Source organism: Ochotona curzoniae, unplaced genomic scaffold (assembly GCF_017591425.1).
Source record: "Ochotona curzoniae isolate NIBS_2020 unplaced genomic scaffold, NIBS_Ocur_1.0 contig_523, whole genome shotgun sequence".
NCBI lineage: Eukaryota > Metazoa > Chordata > Mammalia > Lagomorpha > Ochotonidae > Ochotona > Ochotona curzoniae.
This window is the reverse complement of record NW_024466459.1, coordinates 8,203,705-8,230,652: the sequence shown is the minus strand read 5'-3', so window position 1 is coordinate 8,230,652 and position 26,948 is coordinate 8,203,705. Positions and strand designations below refer to the sequence as shown.

General features: G+C 57.0%; 1 protein-coding gene across 1 annotated transcript in view; it reads right to left on the bottom strand.

The window, feature by feature from the left end:
- Positions 1-10,858: 10,858 nt before the first annotated feature.
- The window catches only part of TTYH2 (tweety family member 2), a 30,197-nt gene continuing 14,107 nt past the window's right edge, over positions 10,859-26,948 (bottom strand). The window contains exons 4-14 of the mRNA XM_040989586.1: positions 25,695-25,915; positions 24,232-24,327; positions 23,726-23,798; positions 19,495-19,564; positions 19,247-19,302; positions 18,815-18,907; positions 18,488-18,580; positions 17,607-17,749; positions 17,063-17,248; positions 16,852-16,930; positions 10,859-12,301 (exon numbers count right to left, since the gene is read on the bottom strand). Of these exons, the coding sequence (XP_040845520.1) occupies positions 12,221-12,301; positions 16,852-16,930; positions 17,063-17,248; positions 17,607-17,749; positions 18,488-18,580; positions 18,815-18,907; positions 19,247-19,302; positions 19,495-19,564; positions 23,726-23,798; positions 24,232-24,327; positions 25,695-25,915 (1,191 nt within the window). The 3' untranslated portion in view covers positions 10,859-12,220. The remainder of the gene's footprint in view (positions 12,302-16,851; positions 16,931-17,062; positions 17,249-17,606; positions 17,750-18,487; positions 18,581-18,814; positions 18,908-19,246; positions 19,303-19,494; positions 19,565-23,725; positions 23,799-24,231; positions 24,328-25,694; positions 25,916-26,948) is intronic.

Below are 26,948 nucleotides of genomic sequence, written 5' to 3'. Positions count from 1 at the left end.
AGCCTGCCCGAGTCAGGTTTGCTTCAGCCCCGAGAGAGTAGGCTCTGGCCTGTGAGCAGCTGTTCCTGAACGCTACAGGAGTCTCGCAGGGAAATAACTGGAGGGTAAATCTCCTGAATTAACTAAACCCACAGACAAACAGCCAAAATTAGGTTACAAATGAAAAATACCATGCAACAAAAACACTGAAAGAGTGACTCGGTTGACCAGGCAGCTCTGTGTTGGAGCTTTTGTCCAAAAATGCCCTCTGAGGCACCCCAAGTGAATGTACTTAAAAATCTAATTAGTGGGGCCCCGCGCAGTGGCCTGGTGGCTAAAGTCCTTGCTTTGCATGTGCCAGGATCTCATATGGGCACCTGTTCTAATCCCGGCAGTTCCACTTTCCATCCAGCTCCCTGCTTGTGGTCTGGGAAAGCAGTGGAGGACGGCCCAAAGCCTTGGGATCCTGCACCCGTGTGGGAGAGCCAGAAGAAGCTCCAGGCTCTTGGCTTTTGATCAGCTCAGCTCTGGCCATTGCCCCCACTTGGGGAGTCATCAGCAGACGGAGGATCTTCCTCGCTGTCTCTCCTCCTCTCTGTATATCCAACTTTCCAATATTTTTTTTAAGTCTTTAAGAAACAATTCACTCTTGCTGTAGCAGGCCCTCTCACGCACCAGCCAGCCTCGTGGGCAGCCTGGCAGAGGGCAGGACAAAGCTGGGGAGCTCCCACAGGAGGGCTCGCAGCCCCGGAGCTTCCCTTGGCTGCTGTTCTGTTGATCCCCGGGGCTGCAGGCCTCGACCACAGGCGGGGACCCAGTTTGAGGTTCTCTTTCTTTCTCCTCCTTCCCCCACTCTCTCTCTGAAAACAGCCGGGACCAGCAGGTGGTACTTACAGGATTATGCGGTAGCCTGTGATCCCAGCACCCCACGTGGCTGCAGGGTTGAGTCCCAGCCATTCCACTTCCCGTCAAGTTTCCCCACTAACACGCCTGGAAGCGCAGCAAGTGCCTGGACCCCCCGCCACCCATGTGGGAGCACCGGGATAAAGTTCCAGGCTCCTGGCTTTGTCAGTCAGGGCCGGTCCTGGCCATCACAGACATTAAGGAAGTGAATCAGTGGATGGAAGATTTATTATTTATTTTTTATTGGAAAGTCTGATATACAGAGAGGAGAGACAGAGAGGAAGATCTTCTGTCTAATGATTCACTCCCCAAATGGCTGCAATGGCCAGAGCTGTGCCGATCTGAGGCCAGGAGCCTCTTCTGGGTCTCCCACGTAAATGCAGGATCCCAAGGTTTTGGGCTGTCTTTGACTGCTTTCCCAGCTCACAAGCAGGGAGCTGGATGGAAAGCGGAGCCACCAAGATAAGAGCTGGTGCTCATATGGGATTCCAGCACATTTAAGGCAAAGACTTTAGCCACTAGGCTACCATGCTGGGCCCAAATAAATACATATTTAAAACAAACTTTTAAAAAGAAAACTGCTCTAGGGGGTACAAAGAAAGCCAGCTCTAGGGGGTACAAAGATGCCCAAAAGAATGAGCAAAGGACCAGAAGAGCCTCTTAGTCCAGACAAGTTTTAGCAACGAGGTTTTCCTTCTTGGCGCTTCCCAAGGTCAGACCTCTTCCGTCTGGAGCCAGGCTGCCCTGGATCGGGAGATGCTTCACTTCAGGACCCCGGCAGGTCATTTTTACTAGCTAACAGGGCATGGGGATACATGGTGAGGCCGATGAAGGAAGCTCGACTTCCTTCGTGTGACAGATACTGCTGAGTAGGCTTCGTGCGAGGGGCCGCAGTAAGGAGTACAGAGCAGGGCAGGAGCAGTGTCCACACCCCTGCGGTGTTGGAGGGAGGCTGTCTCGGCTGGGACCCAGGGACTTGGAGGTGTGCAAAGCACCTGTCACAGTGCCATAGAACGTGGAGCCTGGATGCTGCAGCCTGAGCATGAGAAACACTAGACTCGGTAGTGATTGCCAGGAGCACAGCTCTCAGGGCCAGCTGGGAGGGAGGCCTGGGCAGTGTGGCGGGCGAGGGGAGGGGGGTCAGGGCCGCAACCAGGGCCCATCCCTCCGCACTGGACTCCATGGGAGAATCTAGAGACTTCAACGGCTTCCTCTTTTTGGATCCGGGGGCAGCTCCCTCACCTCATCCCCCAGGCTCCGTGCCTGGGGCTGACTGGCACCCGGCAGGGCAAAGGGAGGCAGAGGGCCGACTTCATTAGGGAACCGCCCCTCCTGCCAAGCTCCACCTCCTGGAGGCTCCCAGGCAGGGGGAGGGTAGAGCAAACCCAAGGGAGGTGGAGACCCATGCAACACTCCGGCTGGTCAGTGTGCACCGGCACCTTTCACGGCAAGGCTGTGTCCAGAGAAAAAGACACCCCTGTCCCCAGGGCCTGGCACAGAGAGGGGCCCCTGGACTCACTCTGTTGCCTGACTGGGATGCCAATCCACTTCTTTCCCCTTGCTCCACTCTGGCCAACTTTGGAAAACAAAACTTGAAACAATCCAGGGATTGGGAAACTCCTGCAGGATCCAAAAGCTGGGAGAAGCAGCACTTTTGGGGTACGGGAGAGTGGTGGCATACACTGAGCTGGGGTGTGGGGATGAGGGACAGCACCAGGTTTGGGAGAAACTGACCCTGACCAGGATTCCCAATGGGCTTTGAGGGCCAGTTGCTGGGACTTACCTAAAGGACCTGGCTCCTAAAAGGTGCGTGGCTCTCTGCCTCTCTCATCAGAAGGCTCCCCCAACAGCCGCCCGCCCCAGTGAGCCCCTCTCTGGCCCCTCAAGCTCTCACCAGGAACCTGAGTGATTCCTGAGACCAGACACCCTGGGAGTCCTGAGATCAGGCAATGCCTAGGACAGCCAGCCGGGGCCAGGACACAGGTTAGCGCACCTGCTGTCCCAAAAGGGATCCCGGGAGGTATCAAAGGGTTGTTTTGGGGATTGTGTCCCCCCTGGAGCGACCCCCTTCGCTCTCCTCTGCAGCCGCACCTTACCGTGGTCCTGACACTGACAGGATGGGGACGCGCCCCAAGCGCGGGTTACCTCCACTCCAGCGCGCCTCAAACGGCTGGCAGCGGCCGAGTTTGCCGGTCACCTAGCAACCCCGGTAGGGAGCCCGGGACACCGGAGGGGATGAAGAACACGTGACTCCCCGTCCTGCTGGCCACGTGGGAAGCCCGGCCCCGCCCCCTCCCTCTAAGGAAGATCGGCCGTGGGTGTAAAAGGGACCAGGATCGTGGAATTGCGCTCCGGGAGTGACAAGTGCTGGCGGGGTTTGCAGAGGCTCTTCTCCCAGCCTGCAAACACGCACGGGGCAGCGCGCACGTGGGGCGGGCGCATCCCTGAGCGCCGAGCTGGGCATCGTGGTAACTCCTTGCTCCAGGTCCCACATTTAGTAAGGGATATAACCCGGCCTACCCGTGTCTCCACCATGTCCCCTGCACCTAACATAATAAACACGGGTCTTGTGGAACTAGGGGCTGCGTGCCTGACTGCCTAGCCCTGGGGACGGCAAGTTGTAGAATGTCCAGGCTTAAAACAATGAAGTAAAGGGGTATTTGGGGTTAGAAACGCTGAGTTTGAATCATAGATTGGTCGCTTACTAATCAGGTGACCTCTGGCAAGCTGCTTTATTTATTTATTTAGATTTATTTTTGTGAAAGGGAGAGTGAGATAGAGGTTTTCCAACTGCGGGTTCATTTTCCAAATGGCGGCTGGTCAGGGCTGGATCAGGCTGGCACCAGGGTTTTCCACATGGGTTCAGGGGCATAAGCATTTGGGCCATTCTCTGCTGCTTTCTCAGGCACATTAGCAGGGAGCTGGATAGGAAGTGGGGCAACCTGGGCTTGAACCGGTGCCAACATGGAATGCGGGCATTGCAGGTGCAGCTTTACCTAAGCTTCCTTTTCTAAAACTCAGCATTCCCCATCCGCAAAGTGGGTGTCCAGTGGTGGGTCTCGTAGGATAATTGAGAGGACTAAGCCAGAGGATGCAAGGCAAGTACCCAGCCCGTGCTGCCGGCAGAGGCCATGAACCTGAATGGATGTCAGCTGTGACATGCCCACAGCAAGGGGTGATGAGGTGGGCCCAAGTTCAGGGCCGACCTTGGCCTGAGCAGGAATGTGGCATCTGAGAAGTCGGATGAGGCCTTGCAGAGTGGTGAGGAGTTGCAAGGGGGAGGAGTGAAGGGAGCATTCAAGCAGGAGGGCAGAGAGCAAGGCAAGCTTCTCCCTCCTAGAAGGGCATCTGGGGGGAGGGGTGGTTGGTGGGTCTTGTGTTGAACTTCAGTCCCTGAGGGAGGTTGCTCGGTGGGGGCCAGCTTGTGGGAGGTAGGGGAAGGCTAAGAGGCCCAGACAGCTTCCTCCTGGAAGCCTGGGCATTTGGAGCCTCATGGACATAGGAAGGAAGCAAGCAATCACCCTGGTTCTCCACCCATGTGCCAGCCTCACTGCTCACCTGCCTTTCGTGAGTTGAATGTAACATTGCTCCCTAAGAGATAGCGCCTGGTGGGCGACGGTAACCAGACAAGCCCTGAACTAAGGGGCTCCCATTCCAGTCGGTGTCTCCCAAAGGACTCCCTTGCTGTGGACACTGTGGGCATTGCAGGCAAGGCTGGCCAGGCCTGGGTGGGTAAGGGCATGAGGGACACGGCGCTGTGTGGTCAGAGGCTCTTGGGACCTGGACACAGCACAGAGTTAGGAGACAGGTCAGGTACTGGTGCAGCCATGGTTGCTTGGGGGCAGGGCAGGGCAGGGGGCAGGGTGGGGACGGGTGGCGATGAGGGCAACCAACCCTTGGAGGACTGTGAACCCATTCCTTGGATTACAGCAAGGGCAAAAAGGGACAGTGGGCAAAGTGAGTGGGAAGATGCAGTCATTTCTCTTTGTGTCATCGCAGCCATTAATTATGGGATGCCATCTGCAGTCCCTCTCAGAGGACCTTCAGGCTGCCAGCCTCTGCCAGGAGCCCTGTTCACGGGCACACCTGGGCAAGCCTGTCTCAGCAGCCCCTGGGAAGCCAGCATGAGTCATATAATTACGAGCATTCACAAGATCCTAGTTAAAAAACAAACAAACAAAAAAACAGTGGACCGGTTCTCGGAGCTGCACCCAATCACCACATAATTGACAACAGAAGTTCTTAGCTGAGCGCTGAGACCTGGTGCTGGACGTCAGCCAGGCCAGCCCAGCCCATCATCCTTTGCAGCACTGCCTCTCCTTTTGTTCCCGACTACTTGTTACTGTGTCCAGATACACACAACAAAGGCTGCCCACAGTTCTAGCAATTTAACCTAGCATGCACCTCTACCCTCATCACCTCCACCCGGATCCAAAAGCAAACCGTGTCTGGGAAATGGAACTCTCCCTGCCCCCAGCCCCGGCAACCACACTCTCCTTTGTGAACCTGACGGCTCCAATGCGTCCTCTGAGAGGCATCGCATGCTATCTTCTTGTGACTCATCTAGTTCACCTGCCAGAGCGTTGCCAAGGATCCATCCATCCTGCAGCCTGTGTCAGAATTGAATGTCTCCTTCTCTATCCATTTAGACTGCGACTTGCTTCTCCATTCATTTGTTGATGGACACTTGGGTTGCTTCCACATTAGCTATTAGGAACAATGAGGCTATAAACATGAAGATTGCTCTGGGATCTCTGCTTTCGGCTCTTTTGGCTCTGTACCCAGAAGTGGAATTATTGGATCATACAGTGACTCCATTGTTCAATTTTTTTTTTTTTTTTTTTTACCAAGAGTCTTTTTATTTATTTGAAAGGCAGATTTACAGAGCGGAAACACAGAATCTTCAACCCTTTGGTTCACTCCCCAGAGGGCCACAATGGCCGGGTCCGGGCCACACTGCAGTCGGGAGCCTGGAACCCCATCCCATCCTGGTCTTCCACACGGTTGTCGGGCCATCTTCTGCTGCCTCCCTAGGTGCGTGAGCAGGGACCTGGATCAGAAGTGGAGCTGCCAGAACATGAACTGGTGCTCATGTGGGATACCGGCATCACAGGTGGCAGACTAACCCACTGCATCACAACACTGGCTCCTGCTTTACATCTTCTGGGGAACCTCCATATTCCACAATGGCTGCAGCAGAGTACATTCCTAGCAACATGCGCAGGGTTTCCAACCTCTCCTTCCTCCTTGCCAGCACGTGTCACTGTTTAATGTGAACTCTCTCTTATTTTTAAAACTTACATTCATCGTTATTTGAAAAAACAACTGAGGGAGAGAGAAAGATGGGGGGGCAAGGAGGGAGAGATCTTGCATTTGTTGGCTCTCTCCCCAAAGCGCTACAATAGCTCAGCTAAGCCAGGTCTAAGCCAGGACCCAGGAACTTGTTCTAGGTGTTCCATACAGGTGGCCAGCACTGACTTCCTGTTAGACACATTGACAGGAAGCTGGGTTGGAAGCTGAAGCCGGGTCGGGACTCTGCCCCTCATTTTTCACTTGTCGAATAAAATGAGGGCATTGCTGGGCACAGCCCACATGGAGGGAGGGAGCCAATTATCTCTGCGTTCTCAAAGGTTGACCATTTACGCAAACCATGTGGGATTCTTGTGCACTGAGGTTTGCTTGCACTCATTCACACTTCATTTCCCCAGCCTGAAACGGGGGGCATGGTACCACTTAACTGAAGCCACTTGGCTCGCCCACCGATGCTGAAAGCAAGTGGTTTGGGGCTGGAGTTGTGGTGCAGCGGTTTAGCTCACCCCTATGATTCCAGCATCCCACATGAGGGGAGGTTCACATCCCGAGTGTTCCACTTCCAATGCAACTCCTTGCTAATAATGTGCCTGGGGCAGGCAGTAGGTGAGGACTGGAGTGCTTGGGCCCCTCATCCACACGGGAGGCACAGGTGGAATTCTAGGCCCCGACTTTGGTCTGGCCTGGCTGTTACAGTTATTTGGGGACCAAAGCAGTGGGTGGAAGATCTTTCTTTTCTCTATCTGCCTTTCAAATAAATATAATACAATTTTAAGGAAAAAGACCCTCACAGTCACATTGCAGTGCCTGGGTTCGAGTCCCAGCCCTACTCCTGATCCCAGCTAACACATACTTTGCAAGGTGGTGGCTCAAGTCATTGGGTCCCTGACACCATATGGGAGACTCGGATTAAGTTCTTGGCTCCTGGCCTCAGCCTGGCCTGAACCGAACTATGTGTGGGCATCTGGGGAATGGAGCAGCAGATGGAACGTCTCCCTTTCTCCACTGTCATTTACCTTTCAAATAAAATATATTTAAACAATCCAAGGGCAGCTGTATTTGTCCCCACCCCTCTCACCTGGGGCGACAGATATGCTCACAATAAGAATGCTATCTGCAGTTTGTGTCCAGAGAAAACCAAAAGAAAAGACCAGGGCAGGAGCTGGATGTGAGGACGTTGCCGTGTCTGCTGGAGAAGACTCTGGACAGGCAGAAATGCTGGGTTCCATAGCCTGGTGCCTGGGGCCTTAAACGCTGGGTGTGTGCTCTTGTCACAGGGCACGCAGGCGCTGCCTGAAGTTCCACCAGGATGTACAGTGTCTTTAAGGTCATGAGCGAGGGCAGGAAGGCGACAGGATCACAGAGGCAGGAGCCTGGCTGGCTCCATGCTTGCTCAGAGTCACTGGGAGTCACAGCAGAGCCCCTGGCGCTGGGAGGCGGTCAGAAGGCAGCTACGCACCTTAGACTTCCACACCTTCTCTGGTCAGCTCCAACGGTCGTCCCCAGAAACTGAGCTCCAGCCCACATGCCAGCTGGGGGCCCACTTGTCAGGATGGACCACACTGTCCTGCGCCCTGGACTGCCCCTCTTTGCCTCCCCAGTGCTCAACTTTCTGGTCTGCCACTTGCCTCTACTTTTCAGCTCTCTTCCACCTGCTCCTCTATATTGGGGTCCCGGGTAGAGCTCTTGCCATCGGCCTGCTTGGCCTCTCCCCGGGACGCGAGTGATGGCGTTCTTGGGGTGTCCCCCAGGCACAGGGCTCTGGGCCTGTGTCTCAACACCGGTCCAGACTTGGAGTTGTCCACCTGGCACTGCAGGTGTTACCCACCCCTCTTGCTCCAGCTGATGAGACAGAGGCCCTCCTCCCTGCCCCGGCCCCTCCTCCTGTATCCCACGGGTTCCTAGCACCTTAGCCACCTGTCACCTAGAACTCACGCCTTTCTCCCAAGGCCTCAGGTGCTGACTTTGATTCAGCCACCCAAGACATTTGTTAGGGAATGTTTGGTGCAGTGGTTAACTTGCAGCTTGGGATCATGGGATCCCACACCTGCTGCATCCAGTTCAGAGTCCCAGCTGCACTCCTGAGCCCAGCTTCCTGCTAACACGCACCCTGTGAGGCAGTAGGGATGGCTCAAGCACTTGGGTTCCTATCACTGGACGGGAAGACCTGGGAGTCCCAGGCTCTTGCCTTCTGCCTGGGCTGCCCTGGCCGTTACAGGAACTGGGGAAGTGAGCCAGATCTCTCTCCCTTCCTTTGACCCTCTTTCAAGAGACTGGAAATAAACAAACTTTTTATAAATTATTAAAAATTATTATTAACAGAGGGCGACTTTTACTGCACGGGCGGTTCACGAAGACTGAGATGAATCCCTGGCCGACAGGAGGAGAGCAGTTTCCTTGCTGGAATCCTGGGATCTAACAGTTTCCACGCCCCTTGCTACTCGTGAGCCAGTGATTGGAAGTGGAGCAAATTTTTTTTCAAAGCACGGGCAGACGTCCAAGACTGAGTGTGATGTGGAGAGCAATCGCAGAGCAACACAGATGGAGCGATTGAATTTCTGCCAGTGCTCCAGGGGAAAAAAAACACACCTGGGGAATACTCTATAAACTGGCCTCTGCGTTTCGCTCTGGGTTGTTAGATTATGGGAAATGTTCTCACTTTCTCACAAATTTTTTAGAGTTTGAGATGTCCACACCATATGCGGGTTTTGGGGGGGGGAGGGATGGGAGAGAGAGGAAGGAGTTAGAAAAGCGATGAATTCAATCAACAGACAGGAAAGTCCAAACAGGAAGGAGATTCCGGGATTCCTGGCCACGTGTCCGCACGCACTGTGTGAGCACAGAAGGGCTCAAACTCCGGGAAGCCCAGATGCTTCTCCGCCCCAGGACTGAGGAAGCCGGGCTAAGAGCGCCATCTTCCAAACGGAGAACCTAAATCAAAGACTTGTAGGTGCTTGCAGGTGAGAAAACCAACCTGTACACACTTTTGAGGGAATTTAAAATGTTATAATAGAGGTAGGCAATGGGGCATAGCAAGTAAAGCTGCCGCCTGCTACACATACCCAACATGGGCACAAGTTCGAGTCCTGCCTACTCCACTTCCAAGCCAGCTCTCTGCTAACTGGCTTCCGACAAACAGCCCTGGTGATTGTGGCCATGTGGGGAGTGAACTAGCAATTAGATGAGCTCTCCCTTTCTCTTTGTAACTCCAGCAAACAAATACATCTCTTTAAATAAGTATTATAATAACTGAGTACACTTTCTTGGTAATATAGGTCTGTTACTAAGAAGACTGGAAAGTTTAGGTGACGAAGGGATAAAATTGTGCAGATGAGACTCAAAGTTTGTGGGGTCATTTTTAAAAAAAAAAAACATTTATCTATTTTTATTGCAAAAACAGATTTACAGAGAGGAGGAAAGACAAAGAGAAAGATTTTCTGTTCCTGGTTCACTCCCCAAGTGGCTGCAATGGCCAGAGCTGAGCTGGTCTGAAGCAGGAGCCAGGAGCTTCTTCTGGGGGTCTCCCACATGGGATGGAAGGTCCCAAAGCTCACCCTCTCCTGCTTTTCTAGGCCACAAGCAGGAATCTGGATGGGAAGTGGAGCAGCCAGGAATGAACTGGTGCCCATATGGGATCGTAGTGCTTGGAGGGGGAGGGTTAGCCAATTGAGCCAACATGCCAGGCCCAACGTTATTGTTCTCTAATACAAAATCAGTTGAGGGGAGGCTGTTGGGACAGCACGTTAAGTCACAACTTGGGATATAGTCACATCCACATCCCAGCGCCTGGGGAGGGGTCACCTCCTCACCCCCTTTCCAAAGCAGATTTCTGTTAATGTGTGCCTGCAGGCAGCAGATGACAGCTCAAGTGCTGGGGCTCCTGCCACCTCTGTGGGTGACCTAGCTCAGCTCCAGCCTCCTGACTTTGACCTGGCGCAGTCCTGGCTGTTGCAGGCACTTGCAGAGCAAACGAACCAGCATTTTGTGTTTGATTGTTTCTCTGCCTTTCAAATACATAACAATACATAACTAATTTCTAAAAATTAGTTGCAAACAAAACAAACAAAAGACCAAACCAGAAACTAGTGCTGGCATTATGGCAAGCAGGTTAAGCCTCTGCCTGTGACTTTGTCATTCTGGTTGTTGTATTTCTGATCCGCCTCTCTGCTAATGATCAGAGAGAAGCAGTGGAAGATGGCTCAGGTGTTCGGGCCTCTGTCTGCCACATGGAAGACCTGGATGGAGCTTGTGGCTCCTGATTTTGGCCAGGCTGTGGACATTATCACAAGGGTGACCTGGTGGAAGAAAGATCTCTTTTTTTCTTTGTAACTCTTTCAAACATTTTAAATAAATAAAACACAGGAATTATTCTGTATGCCTGGCCACCCCAGACAGCAGGTCAGGCTTGGCCAAGTGCACGGAGGCCTGTGCCTGGCAGGGCTTGGCTTCCTGTTCAGGAGTGAACCAGCAGTGCCTCTTCCTGTGGGTGATGGCCACCTTACCAGCAGGGGGCGCCGTGGCCCAGTGACCTTGTGCGGGTGCTGCCACGTGGTGGTGCCCCACCACCCCAGCTTGGCTGCCTTCCCACTCCCTGTGGCTCACCACACTCCAGCGTTCTGAGCCTGAGCTATAGTCTTCCCAACAGCAAAGCAGTTGGAGGAATTTCCCCAGAGCTGTGGCTGTCTTGAGATGGGCTCCCCTTCATCTCAGCGGCTGAGCAAGTACAGAACCGATCTCCCTTCTTAGTACAATGTTTATTTCTCTCCCAGGCCAGGCTGCACCTGCAGTCAGGAAGAGGTTCCCACTGGGATCCCTGGGAAACCCCTGGGGGGAACTGTAGTTTAGTCTACATGCAGTAAAAACACCCCCAAGTGTCAGGGCACAAACCAGAGGTTAGGAAGCAGCGGGGCTGAGGGCAGCAGTGTTCCGAGGTCTGAATGCAGGTGGAGTCCTGGCCGCTCCTGGCCCTGGCCCATTGCAGAGGCTGGGCCGAGAGCGGCACCCACCCTGCTCCCAGTGTTTGGTGACAAAGTGACTGCGGAATGCAAAGGGAGCCTTGGCTCCTGAGCTGGAGGCTTCAGGCTGTGCACCCAGGGAGGGCAGGAGGTTGAAGCACCAAAGACCCCAATCCTGGTACCTTGGCTAGCAGGATGGGGTGGAGTGGGGGTCGTCACTTCCTCCTGGCCCAGAAACTCCTTCCCACGAAGGGCTGGGAAACAAGCGGGGGAGGGGAGAAGATGGGCAGATCTCTGTCCTCACCTCAAGCCACAGTGTGCTGTTGCTCAAGACTGCTCAAAAGGCAAATCTGCTTCCAGAGGGACACTCAGCTGCTGCCCTAACATGGCATGGGGAGAAGAGGGAGGGGCCACTTGCTAAGGGCTGCCCTCCCCGTGTGCGGCTCTACGGCAGCAACACCAGAACACAGGTCAGTTAGGAGCAGGCTTAACCCTCGGTGCCCAGTTGGGTCCCCCAGGCCCAGGGCCCACACCCTGCAGCTGCCAGACCCCCTGTCTATGGCAGCTTGTACAGCACAGACCTCCATGACCCAGCCAAGTTCACCTGGCTCTGGAATGTGGCTGTGGACACTGTTGGGTTTCATCAGCAATGCCACTTCCTGTAAACGCCCTCCCTTGACTGCTGAGCAGTTGTGAGAAGTGGCTTGCAGTGCCCATCACCAATGGTGGTCAGTGCTAATGAGAAGCATGGCCCTGGATAAAGGGGCCCAGGAGCACAGGGAGCTCCCAGGATGTGGCATCTGACACCCCCTCGCTACTCCGCCCCACCTGTGAGTGTGGGATGCAGGGGTGAGGCCCAGTGTGGAGAGCAGGGGCAGGAGAGAGTTGGGGGTCCTCTGTTCCCCCAGGACACTGGTCAGGAATTTCCGCTGGGTTCCTGCAGCCCAGGGAGCCTGCCAGTGTCAGGGCGCTTGTGATTCCAGTTGAAGGAATGTAGCTTTTCTGTGCATTCGCCAAATACGCAAACGAGACGGAGGCAGGGACCCCCGCATTTCAGTCTGTCCGTTTGTCCGCTAGGCTGGAAAGTCACTCCCATAGTGTCGTAGATGCTCATCTGCGACCGACATGTAAGCAGCCCTCATGCTGGGCGAGTACTGTGGGAGACAGAGAGAGGGCAGTCAGAGCTGGGGCCTTGGGCTGTGGATGGACATAGCACAAGGTTACTCCATGAAGCCCACGGCCAACAGAATGGAATGGTGAAAGAGACATTTTGAAGCTCAGGCATGGCTTTCTTCTCCTATGCACTTTCCAGGAAGTTTTCAAAGACCCTTCATGCAGCCCACCCAGTGTAGCTGCAGGCTCTGCACCAGCGGGTCTGACCGCCACGGATCAGTACACACGTGTGCCTTGGCTTGGCTTCCTAAACAGCCACTGACACTGAGTTCATTTTCAAAAATGCATCCTAACAGGAAGTGATGCGTGACTATTGTACCATCTTATAAAGGAACAGGAGCATGTGGAGGTTTGGGCGTCCAAGGGGCTTCTGGGCTCCGTCCTCTGGGATGCCGAGGGACCCCTGTGCTAACAGAGATGCAGGAGCTCTTCAGAGTGACACCTGCAGCAGGCAAGCACCATGGTCCTCCTCAGAGGGTGAAGAGGGCACGCGGGGTGGGGGGGCTGGGGGGGACCATGGCTGGCCAGATGCCACATCTGCACGTCTCCAGCCCCACATCCATGTCTCTGGTCCCCCCAGTCTTGAACACAAGGCGCTCACAGACTAGCCCTCTTCTTCCCATCATATCCACCCCAGCACACACCACCAGCACCTGGCCTGTCCCTTCACTTCCCACACCTGTGCAGTCAGTAGCAGTTGGTGGGACACAGGCTAGGGAACACATGGGCCCAGATCCAAATCCCAGCTGTGCCTCTTACTCCCCCTGGCACCTTGGCTGAGCCTCTCCAACCTCTCCTAGCCTCACTTTCCCACCTATGAAGTGGACCTTAGAGCATCCAATCCCAACACGAAGAGACTCAAAATGATGGCAAGTAGGCAAGACCCCTCCCACAGTTCTCACCCTTAACAACCTGACAACAGGACCTGGTACAATGGCTCAATTGGCTAATCCTCCTCCTCTTGCAAGTGCTGGGATCCCATATGGAGGTCTGTCTGTATCCCACTGCTCCACTTGCCACTCAGCACCCTGCTTGTGGCCTGGGAAAGCAGCAGAGGATGGCCCCAAGTCTTGGGACTTTGCACCCATGTGTGGCACCCAGAGGATGATCCTGGCGCCTGGCTCTGGACTGGCTCAGCTCTGGCCACTGCGATCCTTTGGAGAGTAGATGGAAGATCTTTCTGTCTCCTTCTTTCTGTAAATCTGCCTTCTCAATAAAAATAAACAATAAAAAAAAATAACAACAAAAAGCTGACGACAGAACTACTGCTGAGGCACTGGGGCACTGAGACTCGGCTGCCCTGTATCATGGCATGTACCACCCAGCGGTTGTGTCTGAAGGACCTGAGATTTTGGCAGCCTGGATGTGCCTCTGGGGTCTCTATTTCTGCTAGTCTCTACTGCACCCAGGGAGCCAGAGGATCACGACACTGCCTCCCCTCCCCAGGAAGTCCCAGGGCTCCAGGCCATTCGTCCTGGAATGGATGCTGATACCTGTGGAAGGATGGGAGAAAGAGACCACGAGCTCTTCCACCTGGTGGTCTCAATGTGGGGTGGTCAAGTGGGCTGCGCCTGGCTGCCAGTGGACAGCAGCTGGGACACTGCTGGACAGAACCATGCGCGGAGCAGTTCCCCGAGACGCCTGGCAATCGCCCGGCCCAGCGGTAGACCAGAGCGGCTGTCTCGGAGCTGCATTCAGACACCCCAGAATGCTGGATGCTCCAGGAAGGCAAGAGAGCAAATCTTTCTTTAGCTCATTTTCTGGGCCAGAAATGGCGGCGTGGTCTCAGCATGTGTTTTTAGCCCCGGAGGTGGCTGATAAAACCCTCCAGGGAAAGCAAGAAGTTTCCCAAACTTGTTAACCTGCTAAAGCCTTGAGGCGCCTCTCCCAAGAGATCTTGTCTCTGAGTACCACAACAATTCCCATGATTGTTATTGGTAAATAAAAATTCTAAATGCCAATACTGGGTGTTAAAACCACTGCTGGTGACACTGACATCCCATATGGGAGTATTGGTTTGAGGCCTGGCCGCTGTGTTTCTGACCCAGCTCCTTGCTAATGGGCCTGGGAAAGCAGAGCAAGGCAGCCCAAGTGCTTGGACCCATGCCCTCCCCATGAGACCCGGAATGGACCTCAGGTTCCTGACTTCAGCCAGAGGAAACCAGAGGAAAACAGCAGCCCGCCTGTCTCCTGAAGCGGCACCATCACATCCCCTCTGCCTTAACCTCCTGACAAAAACAACCTGCAGGAGGCGGAAATCCACCAGTCAACTTCTCCACCTGCCCCGGCCTCCAGCAGCCCCACTGCTTCTTGTTCTTTGTTTTCTTTCACCCTTCTCTGTGGGTTAGACCAAGCCGGGAGCTCTGCTCACTGGGACATGGACTGTTTACCCAAGGAAGCCTACTGGGTTCCATGAAGACAGCTGGTCTTCACCTCTGGGGGAATTCCGTCCTTGTGGCAGCTTTCCCGGCCAGGGACACCATCCCAACCCCAGCCACAGCCCCAGGCTGCTCACTCACTCAGGGAACTTCCCCGAGCTGTCCAGGTGGGAGGTGGCCCCTGGGGCAGGCTGGGCGGGCAGTCAATACTGCCCAAATCCTCAGGGTGGGAGGAGAGTTCTGCCTGGCCCAGAGCAGTGTAAACCGGGTTAGTTCATGGTCTCTGCTAAGGGCAGGGGGAGGGGCCTGAGGCTTCTCAAACGGAAGCGGAGTTGCCAATTGCTGTTTCTCAGTTACTCCCCCGCTCCCCGCACACAGGGGACTTTGGAGTTAGAATCTGCTTTCCTAGCCTAGCCAGGCAGGCCAGGATGTGAGTGGTGGCCAAGGCTTCCGTCAGCCCGCTCCCACTCCCCAGGACCCCAGGAAGAGAGAACAAAACCAGGATGGGCCACGTGCTGGTGGTGAAGCTACTTCAAAGGCTGGCAGGTGCAGGGCTCTGGGAAGACACCCACGGGGGGCTGTGGGAGGGAGAGGGGGCGGACGCCGCAGACCCTCCACAGGGCAGAGGTCGGGGACACTGCTCAGCAGCCCGCAGCACACGGGGCATAACCCTGTATGTACACTGGGAACACCAGGGACCACACCACTCTTTGTCATGGAGGGCCATCCTTTGCGCCAGATGCTGGCAGCCATGTCCCTCTCCACCTAAAGCTGTGGTGATCAAAAATGTCCCTTGGGGTGTGGCTCTCATGCCATCTGCTAAAAATGGAAGTTATGTAAGTGGCCTGTGTTGTAGGGCAGCGGGGCAAGACTCTGCCTGTGACGTGGGCTTCCCACATCAGTCACCAGGTCGAGTCCTGGCTGTTCCACTTCTGATCCACATCCCTGTTAATGCGCCTCCCCTACCATCCACATAGCAGGCCTGGATAGAGTTGTGGCTCCTAACTGCAGCGAGGTCCAACCCTGACCATTAAATGACCATTTGGGGTCTGCATCTCAGATAAGCAAAATACACTTCCCGCACCCCACCCTCACATAGCCTTGCGTGCAGCCATCTCCCCATTGCTGCCCCCACTCCTCCCACCTCACAGGCGAACTAACTCTGAAATGAGCAAACCTCTTTCCGTTGCTCCTTCTAAGTCCCTCTTTGTCTATTAAATCTGTCCCTTCTGCCTCAGCCCACCAGAAACTTTCACATTTTATGTGGATAAGATGCCACCAGTCTCTTGGTCCTTTGATACCGTTCTCCCACAGAACCTTCTAGAGCCCTCAAACAACACGGACAGCTCCTCCCTCCTCAACTCCAGGCACATCCCCAGGCAGGTACCCAGCCTTGCTGCTCCCCAGGTCGGATGCCACCATCCTTCGAGGGTGTTGTGTCGACAGCTGCGGCCCTGGATGCTGCACTTCCTAGGTTCCCAGAGGTCCTAACACGCTCTGGGTGGCAGGTGCTTGGGTCTCAAGTGTTTCTGGTGGCCCCCTTCCAAACTCCCTGGCTGGATAGGTGCAAGGTGTCATCTGGCTGAGCGAAGGGCTGTGGGAGGTGGTGATTATGGCCATGGAAGAAGGCAGCACAGTAAGCTGCTCACTGCCCTGTGAGCGCCCACACAACCACAGCCCTGCAGTTCCCAGACTCCTGGCAGGTGGGTGCTACTACCACCCCATACTACAGATGGGGAAACTGAGGTACAGAAGCAAAACATTTGCTTAGGTTCACAGTAAGCCCGAGGCCTCGCCACTGGCACCTGTGTCCTTGAACCTACGTCTACTGGGGCCCTGTGCGCCTATGGAATACCAGGGAAGCCCTCGTTTCCTTCTGGGCAGTGGCCTGGCTCTTCCAGTGGGTCAAATGCGAGACTTTTACCCTTTGCCTCTGAAGAAAGGTAATGGGCCAACCAGGAGGAGCGGCCAACGGGGGCGCTGCCGAGCTCCCTGGCTCCAGGACGACAGACAACTGGGTGAACCGCCCGGCTAGACAAAGCAGTGGATTCTAGCCCAGCAGTCCCTAGGGGTTGCTCCACTGAGCCTGAAACCTTGGGGCTGGCAGGGGCTTCCTCCCCCCCCCACCCAGCGAGGGGTGCAGCCAGGGTTACCGTGGGTGGAGGGGAGCCTCTCCCGATGAGTGGTGCATTCTCGTAGCGTGGGGTCCCACCGAACAGCATCGCCTGATTCCTGCAAAGGGGAGGGTTTTGTCAGGAGGGCCTTGGGGGTGTGCTTGGGGAGCTGGGGGAGGGGAGGCTATGAGGAGGCATGGTGACTAGCTCAGGGACCCTAGAAACCATCCGCAGAGCCAGGTCCCCTTACATGTACTCAGAGACGGGGGCGTTGGAGATGGTTTGGGCCGGGGGCTGTAGGCTGCTCTGGCTGCCCAGGCCGCTGCTGTAACTGCAGAAGCTGTGCAGCTGCCCCCTGGATGGGGCGTGGGCCGCCATGCGCCGTGCCTGGGGGTTGAAGGGGTCGCCATCATCGATGTCGTCATAGTCTCTGTCCCTGGAACGACACACGGCAGTGAGCACAGAGTGGACGCCGGGATTGCAGAGTCCTGTTCTAGTCCCTTGTCTTCCCAGGCGGATGCGGCTCTTCTGGCTCAGGACTGCCTCTTCCAGGCAGCCCACCACGCTCTTTCCTACCCTGCTCCTTCTTAACTACTCCAGAGGCATCTTCCCTTTTCCGGGGGGGGGGGGAACCTCAGCATTCCCCCGACATTCCCCAGCCGCCCCCTCTGCATCGCCCTGTCCTGCTGAGAGACACAGAGGCTTGAAGGCTGCCATGGCTCCTGGCTTCTGTGCCAGCCCTGGGACCCCCCACAGTCTAGGGAGGGCTCCCCACTCCTGCCTGGGCAGCTCACCTGGCAGCAAAGCACTTCCAGGCCCGTGGCCCCGCACAGACGAAGGTGGAAAAGGCCAGGACGGCCAGGAGGGAAAAGAGGCCCAGGTAGAGCAGGCCCTCGATGCCGTCGTAGCAGACGCCGGTGAGCGCGTCCACGTAGTCCTGGGAGGGAACGGGAGGGGGCAGGGCCGAGCTCGTCTCCAGCAGCCTCTGCCCCCAGTCCCAGCACCTTGCACTGCTCTTAAGGGAGGGTCCCTGTGGTGAAGCCCGGTGTAGCTTTAGGGGTTCACAGCAGAGCTGTGTGCCAGGCCCTGGAGCACCGGCCTTGAGGCAGACCAACCAGGCTGCTGGGGCCGAGCTGGTTCGCCCCATGAGGACTATGGAGGTTCTGGCTGCCACGAACCCAGGTCAAGCTGAGTCCTTAAGAGGCAAACTGCTCTAAACCCACGGGGGATGTGGGCGATGCTGACACACTGGCCTCTGCTTGAGGTGTCTGTGCGTGTGCTCCCATAATCTCCCTGTGTTCCCTGAATTATTGGGTCTGATAGTTCAGCCTCCTGCAGAGATGACCATGGCAATGAGACTGAGATGTCCATTTGCCACCCAGGGAGATGCATGATTGACCAGAAGGCCAGTACAGACAATGGTGAGCTACCTCTCTCTTGCAAGGTAGGGCCCCCCCAGTGTCCTAGAGCTAACCTGAGCCAACCCTTCTAATCTTACCACACACCCCCCCACCAGAGCTTTCACAGGCCTCCCCTCACCCTGTGTCTCAAAGCTGGGGCCATCCTCCCCCTTCCCACTATTGAGCTAGTCTCTGCTAGCTTTGCTCTGGGAAGATGTGGCCTGTTGGAGTGCCCCACACCTGTTCTGGGTCTCTCCAACCCCGCCCCCCGGTACCTTGTGCAGTCCCCGGCAATCCAACATGGCTGTTAGCTGGTGCAGGCCAACCTCCGAAGAGTTCAGCAGGAGCTGTGTTCCAAGGAGATCTTTCTGCAGCCAGAAGAGGGGGAGAGACCCAGCTGAGTGTCCAGGAAGGCCCAGAGAGGAAACCACAAGGGCATTTGGTGCGAAGGGCACAAGAACCAAAGCAAGGGACCAGGCCACCAAGGGAGTGGATGCGGAGCCAGCCACACACGCTCCAACGCCTGCCTGAGCTCGCGGGGGTGGGGGGTGTGCTGCATCTGGGATCGGGGTTCATTCGGGACTGTGGGGGTGACGCCTTACCTCGGCCGTGGGGAACAGAGGCACAGCAAACTGCAGCAGCCCTGCCACCTGGATCTGCATGGTGGTCAGCGAGCGTTGATAGACAGTCAGAGCCTGGGCCGGGGGAGAGCACAGCCCCCCATGAGGGTCCGTGTGCTGGGAGCTCGGAAGCCCCTCCCCTGGTGGCTGCACCAGTGTGGGCAGGGATATAAGGCACGGCATACAAACCACAAGGACAGCTGCAGAAGGGCTGGACAGAGCCAGCCCTGGGATACCGCAGAACCCTGACCCAATGGGGAGGTGGCTCTCCAGCGCATCGACTTGGCTACCTGATCAACCCGCCCACTGCAGTAAGGATGATGCCTCCCACACGGGCCAAGCGTGCAGGTGACCGTGTGACGCACGCCCTCGGTCAGCAGTAGGCCTGGAGGGGCGTGGTGTGGTGGGCTGTACCTGCTGGAAGGGGCTGCGGGCGCTCTGGCTGCAGTACAGGTAGTAGCGGGCCACCTCTGCAAGGTAACAGTGTGCGTGTCAGGCGGCCCCCAGGGCCAGCATGGCCTTTCTCCTCCCAAGCCCCTCCCACCGCCCCAGGGAGGCCACTTCTAGGAATGAGTCCAGCTGGACCGTTGTCTGGGGGTGGTGAGTGCTGAAAGGGGTAAGCAGAGGCACCGGACAGCTGAGCTGCTGGGAGAGCAAGGTACCTGTGCTGATCTGGCCCTGTGTGATGTTCAGGATGAAGGCATCGGGGGCCACGCAGAAGTCACTGGCGCCCTGGGAGCGGGAGAGATGGGAGGGGGGCAGGATGGAGCCAAACACCAAGTCTGGGGGCAGCAGGTGCCTACCGCCCCAGCCATGTGGCCCCTGCAGGCCATTCCCAAGGCCTAGGAGGGTCGTTGGCGGGCGTTGTTGGGGGGGGGCAGTGAAGACTCCAGAGCCAGGCCCAGAGGGCAGCAGGGGGCTCCCTGTGAGGGCTGGTGAGGGGGCGGGGAGAGAGGAGGGGGACACATCTACTCATCACAGCTCTTTTTTCAACTTGCTGTCACCAAGCCCTACACGCGCGGCTGAACAATCTCCAAAGCCCCGGATTCTTTCTAAAGAATGTGCTGGGTCCATCGGTGCAGAGAGCGGGAGGGGGAGGGGCTCAGCGCAGAGGGTGTGATCCCAGGCTGTGCCAACGCTGAGCTGGGGGGGGGGGGCCTGTGAGAGGCGGTGGTAAGGATGTCAGCCTTTGAGCCAGCCTTCACCCCCGTCTGGCCTGGGGTGCAGTGGGCACTGGGGGAAGGGCACCTCCAGGCAAACCCGGGAAGCCCCCTCCTCTGGTGCAGGCTTCCCAGGAAAGGGCCTGTCAGTACTCTTTTCCTTCGAGATGTCAGTGCCTACCAGGTACCAGGCACAGCTGCAGGCTTAGCAGCTGCATCCCAGCACTCAGGGTCTAGAAATGAGTTTAGGGGTGGGAGGGAGGAGGGCTGGGGAACAGCAGGCCCCACCAGATCCAGAGCTTGCACACCCCCTTCCCTGCTTGTGTGCTCAGGCCCCTGGGAGAACAATTTCACACGCAAACCACTAACAGACGTAACAAATTGTCCCGGCACACTGGCTCCTTATTAGCTATCAGAGCTGCAGTGCCAGCAGGCCTGGGGCCACCCCCACCCCCAGCTGGGGTGACAGAGAACAGGCAGGCCCAAACTGGGGGAGGAGAATCTTGGGAAAAACAAGAACAGGGGGCCCATCTCAGGCTGGGCCACTTTCAGGAAGTCTGGGACCCGATGAGGGAGGGGCCAGGGGCCTGGGCTCCCCGGGCACGGTGCCTCCTCCTCCGTCCCTTCGCTCCCCCCCACTCTCCTCTTCCTGGCCAGCCCTGAGCCTGCAGTTCTGGTCCTCCATCTCTTGGGACAGGTGCGTCAGCATGGGATGGCCTGCAGGCTGCACACATGGCTTGGATGGGGGAGAAGCTGTCCGGTCCCTGCCCAGGTGGTGTGGGACCTGCAGGCTGTTCCTGAGGACAGAGGTGAGGCGGGCAGCGCTGCCAGGGACCCCTGCATGCCAACAGTCAGTGTGTGGGAGCTGGAGACGGCTCTGGGCACCTTGCAGGAATTTCCTACCGGCAGCTCTCCGAGGCAAGGACTGTGCCTCTCCACATTTCACACAGGAGGAAATGGAGGCACGGGAACCAGGGCATGTTCCAAGGTTCCACTGCTGTGGAAGGGTGAGGAGGGGAGGCAGATGCAGGTGGGCCTCCCTCCTTCCACCCCTGCGTCACACCTGCTCAGACCACACCCCATCTACTTCCTCTTTCCTTTTTCTAGTTTTTTAAGTTTATTTATTTTTATTGGAAAGTGAGATATACAGAAAGGAGGAGAGACAGAGAGGAACATCTTCCATCCGATGATTCACTCCCCAAGTGGCCGCAATGGCCGGAGCTGCACTGATCTGAAACCAGAAACCTGGAACCTCTTCTGGGTCTCCCACATGGGCGTAGGGTACCAAGGCTTTGGCCTGTATTTGACTGCTTTCCGAGGCCACAAGCAGGGAGCTGGATGGGAAGCGGGGCAGTTGGGACACGAACCTAGAAATAGGTGCCCATATGGGATTCCAGTGTGTTCAAGGAGAGGACTTTAGCCATTAGGCTACTGTGTTGGGGCCCCTTTTTAAAAAATTGTAATCAAAAACTTTCTGTTTATTTGTAAGCAGGCATTGTGTTAAAGTGGGTAAAGCCACCGCCTATAAGGCTAGCATTCTTTATGGGCATCGGTTTGTGTCCCGGCTGTTTCACTTCCAATCCAGCTCCCTGCTAATGTGCCTGGGAAAGTAGCCGGGGAAGGAACAAGTGCTTGGGCCCCTGCACCCAAGGGGGGAGATCTGGAAGAAGCTCCTGGCTGCTGGGTGTGGACTGTCCCAGCTCTAGCCGCCGCAATCATCTGGGGAGTCAGTCACAGATGGAAACCTCAACCTTTGCTCTTCTCTCTTTAACTCTGCAAGCAACAAAACAAAACAAAAACCCACCACATTTATCTACTTCAAAGAGACAGAGAGTGAGAGATAGAGAGCTTTAGACTAGGGTTCACGCCCCAGATGTTGGAACCAGGAATTCAGCCCAGGAACCAAACTGCCCACCTCCTGATGTGAGCACCCTCAGGTGGCTGGAGCTGGGAGTCAAATGGCTGGGCCAGGCTCTTGGCGGCTCACATAGGGCACAGCCGAGCAGGGCTGCCTGGGGGGCACAGGAGGCCACCCCCGGAGGCTCAGGGCTCAGCTCCTGGCTGCCCGTTCTCAAGCACATTCCAGGGACACTGCCACCGTCCCTCGTGGGGACAGGGCATGGGGTGGGATGTGCTGGGCAGGGGGAGGGGCACTCAGGGTGGCCTGCAGGCCACACACAAGCTGGGCATCATCACCCAGGGCTGCGGCCCCTCCTCCCATCGCATTAAAATGCAACAGGCCCCTGGCCCCCATCAAAGGCCCATTCAGCTGCATCTCACCCGCAGCGTCTCTCACACAAGGGCCTGACTAAAGGAATTGAGGAAATGGCATTGCTCCCAGCTCCCAGGCATTCCAGGGCACCCAGCTGGCGGATTAAATCGCCTCTGTTTCCTCAAACACTGCAGCGTGGTGAGAGGGCCAGGCCTGCATGGTCAGGGAGGGGACCTGGCCCACAAGGCGCCTCAGGGTGGTAAGCAGGAGGCGACGGGGCTTCCAGAAGGCACAAGCCTGGACCCCCTGGAGAGCCTCTGTGTGCCAGCCCTTGTCCCGAGAGGCAGCTGTGCACCTTGCTCTGGCCAGCTGGGCTCCCGCGCCACCAAGGACAGACGCTCTGGCCATGAGCCGGGGCCTCCTGGACTGGCCTTGCTACTGGCCGCTGCACAGAGGCCCCGGGGCAGGGACATCTCCTGTCTCAAGCTGCCAAGCCCAGCAGTCCCAGGCCAGAGCCCCTGGGTAGCCTTGAGTCTGGGCACAGGGCTCCTGGTACCAGCCCCTAGCCTCTCATCTCCCAGTGTGAGCCACAGCAGAAGAGAGAAACATAGGCTAGATGGCGGCCTGTGTGCCTCAATCTGTGGCTTGCAACCCCAATTCATCCTGCTGTCCTTGCTCACATGCGCATACACAGACACACACACACACACGCACATGCATGATCCAGTCATCCGCCAAGTCTGTCTTCTTTCACCTACAACTCAGGCAACAAACAGCAAACACCACATGTCCCCCAACCCCCCCTGGCACCAAGTGTCACTCAGCAAAGCATGCCCACTGAACAGACAGACGCGCGTGGCTGAAGTCCAGCATCAGGTCTACCGAGGGCCGAGTATACCCATGTAGGAAGCCCTCAGCTGGTCAAGAAGTATTATTTGAGAGGCAGAGATTGGAAGAGCAGGACAGCAGTCACCCCCTCCCGTCGTGTGTATGTGTGTGTGAAGGGCTCAGCTACTTGAGCCAATGCCTGCTGCTGCCTAGGGGCCTGGGGGCAGGAGCTGGGACTCAAACCCAAGCACTTCACTATGGGATGAGGGCGTCCCAACTGCTTGGTCAGACAGCTGCCTTCTTGGTTAATTAGCATACCGAGGCAGAGAAGCACAGCACGTGTGTCGGAGGGCAGCGAGTAAAGCAAGACCACGTGCCCAGGGCCCGCGACACCGGCCCAGAGCTGTGCTGCTAAGGCCAGAGTTCCTCCAGCCTGGGTGGCAGATGCCACCCCCTGCCCGGTCTTCCTCAGCTCTTCACAGCCAGGGAAAAGCCACCTGTTCCCGCAGCTGTCCCTCGTACAAGCCCCTTCCTTTTTCTGGGCAGTTTCCTTGTAAAGCCAGGAGGAGCCTGGCCCACAGGACCCAAGTCACTTTGGTTCTGAGATCATGGGCTTCTGGGACTATGGACAGGACACCTCCCCAGAGAGACTGCCCCAGTGCGACCACCTCCTGCCTCCCATTCCCGACTCACCACTCCTGCGGCCATGTCTGTGGCCAGAGATGCCCAGCTGAGGAGCAGCACCAGCACCGTGCAGCCCAGCATCCTAGGAGAGAGGCAGCCAACGTGGGACCCAAGCAAAGTGTACAGCAAGGCGGGGGTGGGAGGGGCTCTGTAACGGCTGCCATCCCACCATTTCCAGCGCCTTTCCTCCTAGCCCCTCTCTGACCCTGCCACAGCCCCTAACTGTCACTACAAAGGCCCCTGGGTTACAGCCACAGCACTACGGGAGTGGGTAGAGGTGGGTGAAGGTGCTGTGCTTGGCATCTTGGGCTGATCCGCACAAGTAGACCCAGCAGGGAGGGCACAGGTGGAGGAAAGCCTGGGCCTGCTGGCATCCAGATGGCCGGTTGGCGGCTGCCAAGGAGGGACCAGCCTGCCTGCTCCACTCGGCAACCTGACCAGGCCCGTGCCACTTGCGGACGGTGATGGCACCTTGCCCTGCTCTCTCTCTCAGGCCCACAGGCAGCGCTACTCACGAAGCCAGGAGACACTTGGAGTGCCTGGCCAGTGCCAGGCAGGTGACGAGGCAGATGACCAGGTCCAGGGCGAAGAGCAGGAGGTAGGAGAGCCACCTGGGTGGAGGGGGTGGGGAGGTCAGTGGGACCACGGGAGAATCCTCCTGACCCGCAGCCCCGCCTGGTGTGGGGAATGGAGCAACCTACACAGCAGTGCCCCTCTCCCACTGGCTCCAGCATTACAAGTGGCCTTGAGCCAGCAAGAGCCCAGTGGACATGGACAGACCGCCACTTCAGGGGCTGCGGGGCCGCCCCCTCCCCAGGTTGCCTTAACTCAGAGTCTGAACCAGACTTCCTGCCCAGGGGTGGCCACTGAGCATGTGCAACACAGCTTATGCAGCCCAGCAGGGGGACCTGGCACTTAAATAAACTTGAAGAGTCACGCAGGTGCTGCGAGCACAGCGGCCAGCATGGCCAGACAGCAACAGACAGGCATGACTGGAAGCCTCTAGGAGGCCAAGCTCTGACGAGTGCCCAGTCCGGCCTTCCTGGGGCCCCAATCCTGCCCTCAAATCACAGGCAAGTTTAGGGCTCTCACAGCCAGCACCGGTGTCAGGTTCTGCATGTGACGCCAAGGAGGCCTGCATGGAACTCACTCCAGACCATCATGGAGCCCAGAGTAGGCAAGGCAGCCACAGCCAGCTCCTCCCAGCTCCGGCCTGGGCTGATGGGGAGAGTTGGCCCTTGGACACCTTGGTCCCCAGAACCTTAGCACTCCTATCAGTGGGGGACATTGCAGCCCCTTAATTCACAGGGTGGGGGCGAGGAGCAGGTGCTTGCAGCATGCACACACAGGGTGACGTGAGGCAGCCACTGGGGCCACAAGCCCCTGCCCTCCTGCCTCTCTGGGGTCTGGGCTGAAGAGCCGAAGGGCCCCCAAGGAGACCCAGAACAGATCACTAATTTCGCAAACGGAAGCCTAGGGCAGTCTTTGCCCAGCAGCCACGTCCGTGTGTGCTGTGTTAGGGACCAAGCACCATCCCCAGCTGGGAGAGGCCTCTGGCTTTCAGGGCATCAGTGACCACCAGGGACAGATGGGGCTTTGGGACACAGGATGAGAAACCCGAAAACCAGAGTAAGTCATGCAGGACCGTGGCTCTGAGCTCCATCACTGGCTTGAAGATGAGCCAAGAGTGGGGGTCAGGAACCCCAAGAGCTGACTCTCATTCTCCACGACTTGCCAACCTCAGCCCTATGCCAGGTACTCTGGGGGAGGGCGCGATGCCATGTCAGTGCCGCAGGGCTGCCTGGCAAGACGCACCCTGGAGGTCACACCGCTGCCTCCTTGCCTGGCTGTCTCCTGAGGGACCTTCCTTGGGGCGGGGGTCTCTGAGATGCAGTGCAGGAGAGGACAGAGCCCCCTGGCTAGGTGATGCAGTCTAAGGCTGCATGCCTCTGAGGGTGCAAGATGGGGGAGTCCTCACCTATAGTATTCTATGTAGCTGGTCTGCTCCGACAGCTCGGTCAGCTGGGTAGTGACCTCCTCCCACACGGGCAGGCCGGAGAGTTGGGCAACAATGTTGTCCGCCATCTGCTGCATGAATTTGAGGGTCTGCAGGTAGTCGCCTCGGCTGGCGAGGATCTCGCTGAGCCGGGCCAGGTGCCGCTCCAGGTCCACCTTCATCTTCTGGGTGGTTTCAGAAACCTGGGGTGGGAGGGGTATGAAACAGGACTTGGGGGGAGGTATGAGTCTGACTCATGCATGGCAGAGAGCCAGGGAGGCGGTGGGTCTCAAGCATTTCGGGTGAGGAGGAACCCCGGATGGGGACGCACACAGAACAACCCATTTCTCCTGCTTGAAGTCTCTGAACCTGAAACACTGGGGCAGGGGACTTCTCTTTTTCAGAGAAATAAACGGTTGAGCTCAGGGGCTTGCACATTGCTTCCTGACCTGTCTGTCCCACGGCAACGAGATTTCTCAATGTTGCCCAAGAGGGAAACTGCCTGCTGCTGCATCCGGACCCTGGGAAGGTAGAAAAATGGACGTTTGACAGAAACTGCAGACAGCCCTGACCTTGGCTCTGAAGAGCCTGGCCAGCCTGCAGGAGGCATGCTGGTGCCATGTCTGTGTGCTTCTGTCCACTCCCATGGCCTGGAGGGAAGGCAGTGTGTGTTGGAATGAAGGTAGCCATGAAGGACGTCCTTCCAAGCACATCTGCCTGAGAACATCTGGACAGAGCCAGGCAGCTTGCAGGGCCCAAGGGTGCAGCCTGGCAACCCTCAAGTCTGCCTAGAGCTCATGTGTTGCCACCCAGGGCTGAAGGGCCGTGCCACTCTGAGATTGTCACCCAGGGACCCGGGCAGTCCAGCTGGCTGCAGGGGGACAGTGTGTGCTGATCTTGATCCAGAGTCGGCAGCTCTGGCTCCTGCAGCTGGGAGGACGGGAGGGAAGCAAAAGGGGCAGAAGCTTCCTACCCAGGGCTGAGCCCCAGCCCGAGGCCGATTAGATAACACCATGGCAGCTCTGGCTGTGCGGGTTTGCACATCTGCAGCCCAGCCATGGGAGGAGAGAATGGCTTTCTTTGTGTCCTTTTGTTATCTCCATGCCAGTAGCTCGCTCCATTTGCTGCCCAGTGCCTGGCTTCTGGGAGCCATGGGACTCAGGGAACCAGCCAGCAGCAGCTACGCCTTAGGGGCTCAGCAACCTGCGGGCAGAGGAGAGGAACCCCAAGCCACTT